The 12,410-nt window shown below is 43.1% G+C and overlaps 1 protein-coding gene across 3 annotated transcripts in view; it reads right to left on the bottom strand.

The window, feature by feature from the left end:
- VWC2L (von Willebrand factor C domain containing 2 like) overlaps window positions 1-12,206 on the bottom strand; it is a 128,633-nt gene extending 116,427 nt beyond the window's left edge. For all 3 annotated transcript variants that reach the window (XM_073306732.1, XM_073306731.1, XM_073306730.1), the window contains exons 1-2: window positions 11,781-12,206; window positions 9,081-9,547 (exon numbers count right to left, since the gene is read on the bottom strand). In XM_073306732.1, coding sequence (XP_073162833.1) covers window positions 9,081-9,491 — 411 coding nt within the window. In that variant the 5' untranslated portion in view covers window positions 9,492-9,547; window positions 11,781-12,206. The remainder of the gene's footprint in view (window positions 1-9,080; window positions 9,548-11,780) is intronic.
- Between the last annotated feature and the right edge of the window lie 204 nt (window positions 12,207-12,410).

Raw genomic sequence — 12,410 nt, 5'->3', positions numbered from 1 at the left:
GATGTTTCCTTTTTCAGTCATATCTATTTATATGTTGAGCTCTTTGGGGCAGGAGCTATCTTTTACTATGTGTATATACAGTGCCTGGCACAACGGGGGCCTGAACTCAGCAGGGGCCTCTAGATGCTACTGTAATACAAATAAATAACAACAACATGAAGTGACTGGAATTATTCCAGATTTACACCCATCTAACTGAGAGCAGCATACACCCCATTTACTATTAGACTTGGTAACAGAAACATCAAATTATATTACAATACTGTACTCGCGTATAATGTAATAGACATTATTATATATACACCGTCAGTACCTAAAAACACAGCACACTTTTAAAGTAGGTATTGTTATAGTTCAGAATATGTCATGCCATTTTACTTTATTATGTATTTTTTGTATAAACTATGACAGAAATACAGTAAGTCAGTAATTTCAGATACCTTTGCACAGACACTGTCACTGTAATTTTGCCAGGAGGGAGACAATAAATCATACCTTTCCATTTGTCTGACATTCTGTTTCCTCTATCTGATTTCAGTGGCTGTGTGCTATCTTGCAAGCTAGCATTGTTCATGGCTCCTTTTATTAAAGGATAGGCACGTTATTGAAATGTCTTTTGTACTATGATTTTCTAGCAGCACGTGAAATTGCTGAACATATAAGAAAAAGGTCTCATTTGTTCAAGCTGTAATGCAAAATCACTGCTGAATTTTTTTTTCCTAAGAAGGAAAAAAATTATTAAGATTGAGGCCCTGTGCTGACCTTGTTAGTAATCAGTTTCTTGTAATTTACAAACAGGTATCTGAAAATTACTAGTGACTTGAATCACTGGTCAGCACACTGCCAAAAGGTTTTAATAACCTTTGCTCTTGCTATTATTAGCCTCCTTTGATCTGAGTGCTTGCCAGGGTTCAACATGAAACTGACACTGAATGTTCACGCTATGAAAGGAGGAGGCAAACTCTGTATGGAAAATTCGTTACCAGACTAATGAAGCTTCTCGGATTTAAGATGTCATATTTCTGTTCTCTTGTGCCACTTTAAAATATAGAATGCTCGTCAAAGCGGCAACTGGACTATTAGATTTACTTGGGAAAGGCGGAGTTTGAGGAGGAATGATCATCGGTTTTCAAATTAAACATGCCGCAAATATTTTCCTCTCTCATCCACACTGCACATCTCTATCACATAGCCTGCACGTGAAATGAGTGCAGAAATCCCTTTGAAATCAATGGGAATTTTGTGCAGTGAAGGAGCTTGGAATGTGCAATAGAAATCCCCACGGCAGTTAATAGATCTGAGAAGTCTGACCTAAGAATTTTAAATATAATGCAGACATTGATTAAACAAACTATAGTTCGAGTGACAGACAGTTTGTATATCAGTTTTGGGATTCATCTTGGTATAACAATATCATACAATTGGTAACAGTCTGCTAAGGTTCCAAAATGTGCATTTAATTAACATTTAATAAGGCTGTACTTATTGTAGTTGCTAATGGTTAGAGAAGGGATCTTGGTGTCACTACATCTGGATTCTGTTTTTGGCAGTCACTGTAGGAAAAAAATCACTTAACTCTCTGCGCCTCATTTTACCCCAAGATAAAATGAACATTATTAATTATTATTAGTATTACCATCATCATCAGAGTGCACAGAACATAATTATAGACCAGGACCCTGTGGTGTTAGGCACTGTACAAACACAGAACAAAAAGACATTAATACTTGTCAAGTCCCCAGGGGTGTCATGAGGATACCTGAATAACGTATGCTGTGCGTTGATAAAAGGTACTACCTAGCTTCCAAAATATTATGAGTACATTTGCATTAACAAAACATTTTTAAAGAGAAGTAACAATGGAACAGACGTTAGTATTCCCAAGTAAATGTTCCCCAAATAAATTAATAATTAATGTTTTACAAAGCCATACTTAATACAGTTATTACTACTTAGTATTTGGATTACCACCCAAAAGGTCCCAATCAGGATTGCAACTCCACTGGACAAGGGACTGCACCAGAAGACATGAACTCTGGCCTGCTGTGTTAAACCCAAGCCAACAGAGCACAGCGGTATATCCATGCATAGTCAACTAGAGGATCAGGGCCAAATTTCAGACATGATACAAGTGAATTTAAGAAGAGATGGGGGAAGTTGAGGTGGGAGGATGAGGCTGACAGTAAAACAGCATGTGTGAAATCCTGGTTCCATTAACATTAGTGGGAATTTGGCCATTAATTTCAGTGATGCCAGGATTCCACATCCTGTGTTAATTCAGTCATGTGCATATCCTGATGGTATGGAAGATCCCACAGTGGTAATGGATTATTTTCACTCTCTTTTTTTCACCCCTTGGTCATGCTTAGTCTAGATAATACTTAGTCCTGCTTTGAGTGCAAGGGACTGGACTAGATGACCTCTCGAGGTCCCTTCCAGTGCTACAATCCTATGATTCTAGGCCCAGTACAAATTATGAATGTTTACTGGCTACTTAGGGATTCTTTTGGGGGATGGGTGTGAGACAATGAGACGAAAGGAAGTGGTGAGGGATATGAGAGTGGGTGAAGTTACATGGGAGTGGCAGAGAACACAGGAGAGGAACAAGGAGATAAGAAATGCTGGGCTGGGGACAGGTATCAGAAGAAGAAGGATAGATAAGGATCTGGAGGATGAGCGGAGGTGGTATGGCAAGGCAGGGAAAGGGTATCAGTAAGAACATGTTAAACAAAGAAGATAGATGTAAGAGTCAGTCAGTAGCTGGTAGAGCCTGAGATCCTGTGGTTGGTGGAGATTGGCTGAGTTGGAACATGAGACTGGGGTAGCTCATCCTGCAGCACACAAGGAGTGTCTGTACTGAGGAGTGGGGAGAGCTGCCCCAAACTCCTGGAGTTCTGGTCCATATGAGTCTGGAGAAGCGAGGCACTGTGCTGGGTAGGCAGGCTTGCCAACCCTCTGAGCAGCTCCTAGGTTCAGAGCATTGGTGGTGAGCTGGTGCCGTAGGAGACATGAATACAAGGTGGGAAGGCCCTGCCATTGGAGCTGTGTGAGTAATATCTGTGTGGGAAGGAGGGGGATCACATAGCAGGACAGTAGGTCTCTGGGCCCCAGTGTCCCTGGAGCAGATCCTCCATTGATATGGAAGTGGAAGGAAGGAAGCAAGACCTACTCACTTCTCTTCCTCATGGTTGCCTTGCCTTAGTACTAACTGATTATTGCACCATATTGGCTGACAGTATAGAGTGGATGGATCATTTATCCCCCAGCAATGAATGCTCCTAAACAGTATTTTTACGTGTTGATATATACACATAGAGAGGAGCACTCTGATGATCAGTCTGTGTCTTCCTATCCTGAGTGGTGAAAGAATCATGGGATGCACAGAAGCTGTTATGGACACACAATGGATTCATCAAAGTAAAAACTTAATAATTTCAAGGATGCTCCTACCTATGGCTATAAATGTATCATAGTCATGCTATAAAAAAGTATTTTAAATAGGGGGGGAGTTATGACTCCTTTTATTCCGTAAATTATGTATTAGAATAAAAAATCACCAAGCACACAGAAAAGCTGCAGTCTGATCTTCTCATGACTCCTTCATATTTGCCTAATTAACACTAAGAGTCATCTGACACATTATCTCATTAAATCTACAAAAGTGTGTATGTGGAAATGCTAATTTAAAACACTAAGTGCATTTATGACAACCTGAGGCTGTTTCCTTGTTGTCGTTGGGTTCCCCCCTGCATCCCATCCAGTGAGAAACGGGAGAGCTCCTGATCTGTTAGAAGAGTTTTCTAGGTTGGCACTGAATGGCACGGGTCTTGGATATTTGTAATTGAAACTGAAGCCACGGCTGATGTGTGGGGAAGAAAGAAGGTTATCTGACCACTTGGGTGAGGGGGAACAAAAGGCCACCACATGACCTCACAATAGGGTGAACCCTATATTATCTCATCACATGAAGAACGTCTCCACCCTTTGCTACTGCCACCTTCTGACTGCGTGGATGGAGGGAGAGAAAGGAAAGACCAACCTCCACTGGTCATTCTGACGTTTGACCTTGGGAGCAGGGGAAAGAGTGGAAGAAGGCTCTAGAGGCAGCAGCTGTCAGGAAGTGGCTAACGAGATGGGAAGAGAATGAAAAATGAGGGAAGGAGAAAGGTAGAAGGCATAGAGCTCCGCCCTCTTCTCTGAACCCCACTGGAGGTGGTGGGAATTCTGCCTTTTGGGACTAATGCAGAAGTCCAAGGAAGGCCATGTTGGGAACTCAGACTGGGAGAGGAGGGTTTGTTCCTGCAGTAGTGAGGTAAGCTGAGTTAAGACTGGCTCCTCCCAAAAGCCCTGACCTGGTCCTGCCTCCCTTTTCCCCTGCACATTGCTCCCCAAAAGCCATCTCAAAACCCTGGAAACTGGTCAGTTTTGTGGCTATTAAGGCCCAGATTTTCAAGGTATTTTGGCATTGCTGTATTCAGTGTTGTAATGCCTCACTGATTTAGGAGCCAAAATCCCATTGACAGTTGAAATAGACATCTTTGTGCCTAAACCACTTTTGAAAAGCAGATTCAGGCTCCTAAACCAGTCAGGTATTATGATGCTGAGTGCAGCAACACCTAAATACTTTTACAACTCTGTGCCTAAGTGCCTAGCAAGGCGATCCTGGGTACTGCCATCATCTTCAGAGCACTTACTGCATCCCTACCCACTCCCTCCAGATGGGATCCCCAACCCTGGGCTGAAGTTCCATGAAGATCTTGTAAGGTTCACATCAGGGTCACGAGGTCTTCATGGTTTTCTTAAAGGTTATTTGGCCTTTCTATAACATTGTGACCCTAGGCACCCTGTAGTCACACTCTACACACTACTGCAATGCTGTCAGTGCAAAATATGCCTTGTGAGGTACCATATGAAAGATAATAACATGCTGATTATTAATATCACTGTAAAATGCATGTGTTAACTTTATATGTGAAGCGATGAATTTTCTCTATATGATGTTTAAGACAAGATAGCCTAGCCTAGATAAAGATGACAAACAGATCTGTCCTAGACAAAGCAATATGGGCTTACCTCAGTTTACATGTTAGTAGTAAACACAGCTATAGAGTTAAACCAGCAGGGGTTCTCCTGTTCCTGAACTTGAGAGACAGAGAATTAACATGGTTACTGCACTGGACACAGGAGACTGAGTTTTCCAGAATGCCTTCCTGACTTGTGAAACAAAGACATCCCTTTGGGAAATATAAGGAACACAGAGAAACTCTATCTTTATTCTTCACTTTAAGCGACTAAAAAAACCAAATGTTTTGATCTTTGAGATGGATCCTGGACAGGTCAGCCAGGAAAAGTCTGGAAAGGAGACTGTGGATGAGAGGCACCATCTTGAATGAAAACTGTATCTTGCTAGACTAAGTTTGAGACTTTTAGATGAGTGTTTTTGCTTTTAATTGCTTGTAACCATCTCTACCTTTATCTCTCTTACTTGGTATCCTCTAATCCTTGCTCCTTTCTCAATAAACTTGTTTCACTTTTACTCTGGAAGGGAAGGGAGTATTTACCCCAGTTAAATTAATAAACTATGATGCACTGACTCTTTAAAAGAGCAGTGAACTTAATATCTTCTGTGAATGCACAGTGGCATTGCAGAGAAACATCTCAGAGGAGCTCCAGGGCTGGAGTTCATTGGTTGTTTCCTGCTAGGTGAGGTTTGGGCTGGGAGAGCCTTGAGGGGTTTGCTGGTGAGAAAGACAGACTGATGTGGCAGGGAGCTGACACCAAGTCTAATCATCAGCAAAACTCTCTCTTGCTGAGGCTGAGAGTTAACACAGTGGCTCACAGCTTTTTTTCTCCCCAGCAGTGTGTAACAAACACATAAGGAGCTTTATAAAGTATACAAACTATTTTTGAAGCTAGATTTGCATCTGAATTTCAGCTCAGCCTTTCTTTTAGGCATGCAAATATCAACATTTGGACAGCTAGTGAGTAGCTGGTACAAATGAGGTGGCTGGCTGTCCACATGCTCATATTTGTGCATAGTTTATTATGGGTGCACAAAAATTATAGGCACTAATTGTGTCCTCAACATGGAAGTCAGATTTTGGAAAATGTGAGTCTTAGTAACAAAGCAATTCGCACCAGGTACCTCTCTTTAACCCCAAAACTAGTCAAATGCCTCTGTACTCACTTAGAGCAACAGATTGAGAAAAAAATTGGATTTCCCATATCTATGGAATTGTACTGCACTGTAAACAGAGTTTAACTCCATAGAAATACCTTGAGGAATAACAGGACTTTGCTATTTCAGTATAGTTGGAGTTTCACCATAAGCAAGCTTCTTGTAAGGGCCACTCTATCTCCACAGTATATCCCCTCTCACTTTCTCAGGAGCAGAGATGAGTGAATAATTGACTTTTCAGTTCGGTGGCTGACTTTGTGAAGTTTCAGTGCCCCTAAAAGTGCACCTTTTTGTGAATTTGCTATTTGCAGGAAAAAAATCACTCCGCTCTACACAGGAACCCAGCTATGAGCAAGAAGAGGCTTGACTGTGATCTAAATTGAATCAGGAGTGTCTCCACTGAAGTCCTGCATTGAGGATTGTTTGATGCGGGGCATTCCTCTATCGGATAGGCTTTTCCTTAGTTGTTGGGTGGTCATGATGATCTTGGAACTCCTCTGTCTACTGATCACTCTCCAGCTAAAAATTTAGCATGAAGTTCAGGTGGGGGTTAAGTTTCAGCACAATAAACAGAGAATCAAATATATCTTATTAATTTTAACTGAAGTTTTGCGCCTCAATCTCAGTGCATAACATTGAAAACATACACCTAGTGTTATCAGTGGTAAAGTACTCATTCATTGTTTCTCTGAGTATAAAGGTAAAATGTGACCATTAGTTCTGTGACAACTTATTTTTTCTTGCACAGGGTTTGTGACATAAAGATCCACTTGGCATCCCTTATGCTCTAGGATCTCTCCTGAAAAGGTTATACATTAATTTAGCCTGTGTACTCGACCCTGACCCAGGAATTACACTAGGCCACTTATTTTTGAAGGCGTCACCCAAAGATGGTAACGTACCATCTTCAAGGGTCAGAGATGATGCCTGTGATAGTAAGTTGGATTAATTTTTCTTAGGCTACCAACATTCCAATATGTTTTTACAGGTCACACCATCAGCAGCCTCATGTCGTATTCTTCTGCAAAGCAAAGGACACACTGTTCATGAGTCTTTCAAGGATATGTGTTGTGACAGGGTCAGGCCAGATGACTACAGGAGAATGATAGAAGGCAGAGATATTAGCCCCAGGTTAAGTAGGTCCCTTTTCCCTGGGTAAGGTAACAGGGAAGGTTCCGGAACAATCAGGAACTTTCTGGAAACAATTAAGGCAGACAGGCTGATTAGAACACCTGCAGCCAATCAAGAAGCTGCCAGAATCAATTAAGGCAGGCTAATCAGGGCACCTTGGTTTAAAAAGGAGCTCACTTCAGTTTGTGGTGCGCGTGTGAGGAGCTGGGAGCAAGAGGCCGGAGGAGCTGAGAGTGACAATGCATACTGCTGGAGGACTGAGGAGTACAAGCATTATCAGACACCAGGAGGAAGGTCCTATGGTGAGGATACAGAAGGTGTTGGGAGGAGGCCATGGGGAAGTAGCCCAGGGAGTTGTAGCTGTTGCACAGCTGTTCCCGGAGGCACTCTAGACAGCTGCATTCCACAGGGCCCTGGGCTGGAACTCGTAGTAGAGGGTGGATCCGGGTTTCCCCAAACCTCCCAACTCCTGATCAGACACAGGAGGAGTTGACCTGGACTGTGGGTTCACGAAAATGGCCAAACTGAGGGCTGCTGTGAATCTCCGAGGTGAGCAAATCCGCCAATAAGTGCAAGACCCACCAAGGTAGAGGAGGAACTTTGTCACAGTGTCTAATGCACTATGGCACCTTATGAAGCTATTAGGCTGCTTCTAGGGGCTGGACTTCACTACGGGGAGATCAACGCTGCTGCAATCAATGCAGCAGGGATCAATTTAACAGGTCTAGTGAAGACCCATTAAATTGATGGCAGAGCACTCCCTGGTTGCCCAGCTCTCCAAGAACAGTAAGAGAAGTTGACCAGAGAACATAGCTGGAGTAGCATAACTTAGGTTGACTTACCCGATTGTGAAGACAAGCCCTATTCTGACTAATGCTAGTTATGGGTAGATGGGAAATCCCCCATGAAAGAAAAACTAAACAATATACTGTTTACTACAGGTAACAACAGCAAGAGAAGATACTATCTGGAAATAAAGAAGTTCTATCTTGTGTTACTGAAATGCTGGAAAATACGAAGACTGAGGTGAAAGTATTTTCACTGCCAGAGAAGAAAAGAAACTGGCAAGTATATAGAGGGATAAGGCTTATACCCATGAAGAGTCAAAGGTTGCGCTTCAAAGCAAGTCTTCATTATTGAGCTATGAATCTGGAGGCCACATGTTCTAGGACTATAAATTCATGTGTTGGATATAGATGCTACTTGCAACAGCAGTATGGCATTTTCCTTAGCTTAATGGAAAACCTGTAATCTAACTTACTAAAATCACAAATATATGTTGCGTTAATGGTAAAGATTTTTTGAAAGTATGTTTTGGTCTTACATTTAAGGGTTCTTTCAAAAGTATCACTGAGTACTTTCAACCCAATTCTCCCAATAGGAACTTGACAGTTATGATCAATTACTGAGCCATATACTTCCCATTATTTTAAAGTCACCTGCATGGAAATTTAGCTACTAGTGAACTTGATTATCATTATTTAACCAGACACAGCAAGTCCAAATGCTAACGACAGTTACATACTTTGATGTTCTTGTAAATATTAATTCTCTGAGCACTAAACCGGCATTTTTTGTTGTACAAATTTGGGGCGGGATTTTTGAAAAGAGCTCAGCATTGGCTTAACTCTGCTCCCATTGGAATCAATGGGAGTTTTACCATTAACTTCAGTGGGAGCAGAGATAGGCCAATACCGAGTGCCTTTGAAAGTCCGACCACTAAAGTTCATATAACATGCTAGTATTGAATAAATACTAAGATGGCTCATACCTTAAATTCCTCCAAGATTTTGTAATTTTTCCCATGATATTCACAAAAGTTTTTCACTTCTTTGCACTCTGGGCAGCATCCATTGTGTTCCACTTTAGTACACTTTGGGTGGATTTTAGGGCATTCTGGTTGATCACAAATAGGTCCATCCTCAGTACAGACACAAGGACAGTTGGAATGCCCCGGGAAAAATCGTTCTCCCAGTTTGTATACAAAGCCACTGTCATCCACACAGCCTTTCCCTCGATAGTCATCAAAGATCAGATTGTCATTACTTGAGGTCTGGTCGCCTTCATCAGCAGGGTAGTCTTCATGATTGATGGCAGCTGGAGTGACCAACCCAAGTATTAGCAACAGAAGTATGCAGGCTTCATGAATAGGACAAGCCATCCCCCTCCTCAACTTCTGCATACGGTCCCAGTCTCAGATAGAAACAGCTGCTTCCATAGGGACACCAGAGGGGTGGTCTGAAAACAAATATTTAAAATGAGAATAACTTGAAATATTAACAAAAGCAGACGTATGAAGACCATGCTTTCAACCTGTATCTGGAGATACAGTGCTTTCAAAACATACAGATGTTAAATATTGTTTCATTTGAAACAAGTCTCTTATCCTCAATTATTCCGAAGGAGAACAAAGCATACTAAATACGTACATTAAAGCAATCAATTGCATATATATATATAGAGAGAGATATAGACACACACACGTGAATGCACACACGGGCCCATATGACATCTCCACTCAAATGCTGACTTACACCGGTGACTAATGTTTGCTTTTACCTAGTTGTATAATTGGGTCATCTGACACACAAAGAAGTGGAATGATTGCCTGCAATCGCACAGTGAGTGGGTAATTCACTGGGACTGAACGCAGGATCAGAACTGTTCCTTTCCTTTTGCTGTAACCACTACCTCTTCCCTGCTACAATACACAGCTCAGTTTCTTAAAATCAAGAGAATAAACAATCAGGAGAAGGCTTAGCAGAAAAAAAGAAAAAAGGTAAAACAATAATAGTATGAATTCTGGTCAGATTTGAGCTTCAATTATGAAAGACACTCCTGTATTTTATTTAGACTTAGAGAGATGGAATGCAACAGTGTTTTAAATGTGGCATTTTTTCAGAGGAAGGTAAAGAGGTTCGGCTGAGAACATCTGTCAAGTCTGGAGTTTTTGTTGTTGTTTTTTTGCTATAGTCCAATGTCCTTATTTACTATTTCTAGATGCTGACTTTTTTCTGGGAAGCAGTATTCAGATTTGTATTAATTTCCAGCTAGGAATTTATATAACAGTATTTTAAAATGTCTGGCAAGCGCACAGAATTATCGTAATATATTTGTCTCATTAGGTTAGTGACAGTCTCCATTCTAAAACTTAATATGCCATCACAGCTACGTACAACACTCATACCATTTGGCAATGGAGAGTAAGACTTAAATGGCCAAGATAATGACTGACTGATCTGAAAAGGGAGGAAAGCCTGGCCCTGGCCCAGGAAGAATTAGGCACAAAAGAAAGACTCAGCACATATTTTCCTGTTACATTATTGTCTGTGTTGTGTGTCACATCACTGTCACCAATGCATGCAGTCTCAATTCTTTTCTAAATGCCATTCAGATGCCAGTGTAATAGCAGTAGGAAAACAGTCTCTCACCTGTTTTCAGATAACTGGGCAGGGAATGGCTGTCCTATAGTCAAAAGTATTTGTAGGAAACTTTTTATGAACTGAAAAAAGATTAGCTTTATGTTTATTAATAGTGAGGCTTGCAGTATCTGCTAATAGCATACATACAAATACATGAATATAGGTATGTGTATTTACACACACACACACATCTGTAGAAATGCACACATATTTATATGGATATCTATTTCCTCTTCCCTCAAAAGAAACTTTTCCTGTGTACTCCGATTTTTGGTGAGTATTGATGTTAAATGGTTATATTAAAAAAAATCCGTCAGAAAGAATGAATCTGGAGAAAGCTAGAACCTCACAAGAGAAGCTAAAGGATCTTGCTAAAAAAGGCAGTTTTTCTAAAGCTACTATAGGGGGAGACACCGGATATTACACAAGCTTTGTCAAAATCAAAAGATATCCTCTTAATTCAAGTTCTAGATATGATTTTATCACAAGGGTAAGGTACTGTAGTACCGTCAGCAAGAACTGTTATAACATGCTGTTTGGGGGAAGGGGGGGGGAAAGTGTGATGCACACAGATAAGTCTGCATCATAGAACTGGAGAGTAAAGAGTTTTGCCCACCTAGAAGCCACAGGTAGGCATCAATTTTCTAAGCTCAGGTAAGTGGAGATTTAAGGGGGGGGGGTGTGGGAAACAGCCATCAGGAAAGCAATTGATGTTTGAGGTAATGTGAAAGGATCCAACCAACCCAATAAACCTATCCCCGTTTGCTGGTCAGGCACTACAAATGAACGGATTACATATAAATCCATGCTGGCTTGGTACAGCCTGTGCCCCTCGTTAGATGTTCCACAGCAATTTCAAAGACCCAGGCTAAGGCGTGGGAGGGAAACGGACCCGACTGCAGCTCCCTTCTAGGGAAGGGCTTTCACCAAGTAAACAAACCCGGCTCAGCTACGACTCACTTTAACAGTTCAACTTTTCCATCCTTTCTCGTGACCGGCTAACCCGGTGAGCAAAGGCAGATCTCCCCCAGAGACTCGCGGCTACTCACCTAGCGGGCTCGGGGTGTCAAGCCGCCAGGTGGGGGTCACAGGCCAACCTGGACGAAAAGGTCAGCAGTCTCCTAGCCAAAGCAGCTCCTCTGGATTACATTTTCAGCGCCGAGTCCCGGGCAATCCCTGTCCCTCCACCTCCGGCAGCCCCCGCGGCAGGGGAGCGGAGCTTTCGCCCGGGGTTCAGCGTTCAAAGCAAGCGGCAGCTCCAGAGGCGAGGCTGCCTCGCAGCCAGCCAGTCTCCGGCATCGCGTCCAACTTGCCCCGTGGCCCGGCGGCTCCCCGGCGGCGTTGTTCCGCAGCGGGGCTGGCTTAGGCGGAGGAGCCCGGGCGCGGCAGCCGCCGCCGGCTGGGGGAGCGCAGAGCCAGCCCCGGCTGGACCGCAGCCGGCACCATCCCCCGACGCCGCCTCCAGCGGCTCTCCGGGCGCTGCCCCCCGCGGCCCCGCTCGGGCAACGGGAGCAACTTTCCCCGGGCGGGCTTCAGCCCCGCAGCCGCGTGGCCGGGCGCACGGTGCCCGCCGCCGGGGTCCCTTCAGCACCGCGGCCAGCGCTCCGCATGGCGAGCCGGGCGCTGGGCGTGCCGGGCGCGGAAACTAAGAGCCCTTCCTGGGACGGCCCATTGCCGCG

Source organism: Lepidochelys kempii, chromosome 11 (assembly GCF_965140265.1).
Source record: "Lepidochelys kempii isolate rLepKem1 chromosome 11, rLepKem1.hap2, whole genome shotgun sequence".
Lineage (NCBI taxonomy): Eukaryota > Metazoa > Chordata > Testudines > Cheloniidae > Lepidochelys > Lepidochelys kempii.
This window is presented reverse-complemented; position numbering and strand designations above follow the sequence as displayed.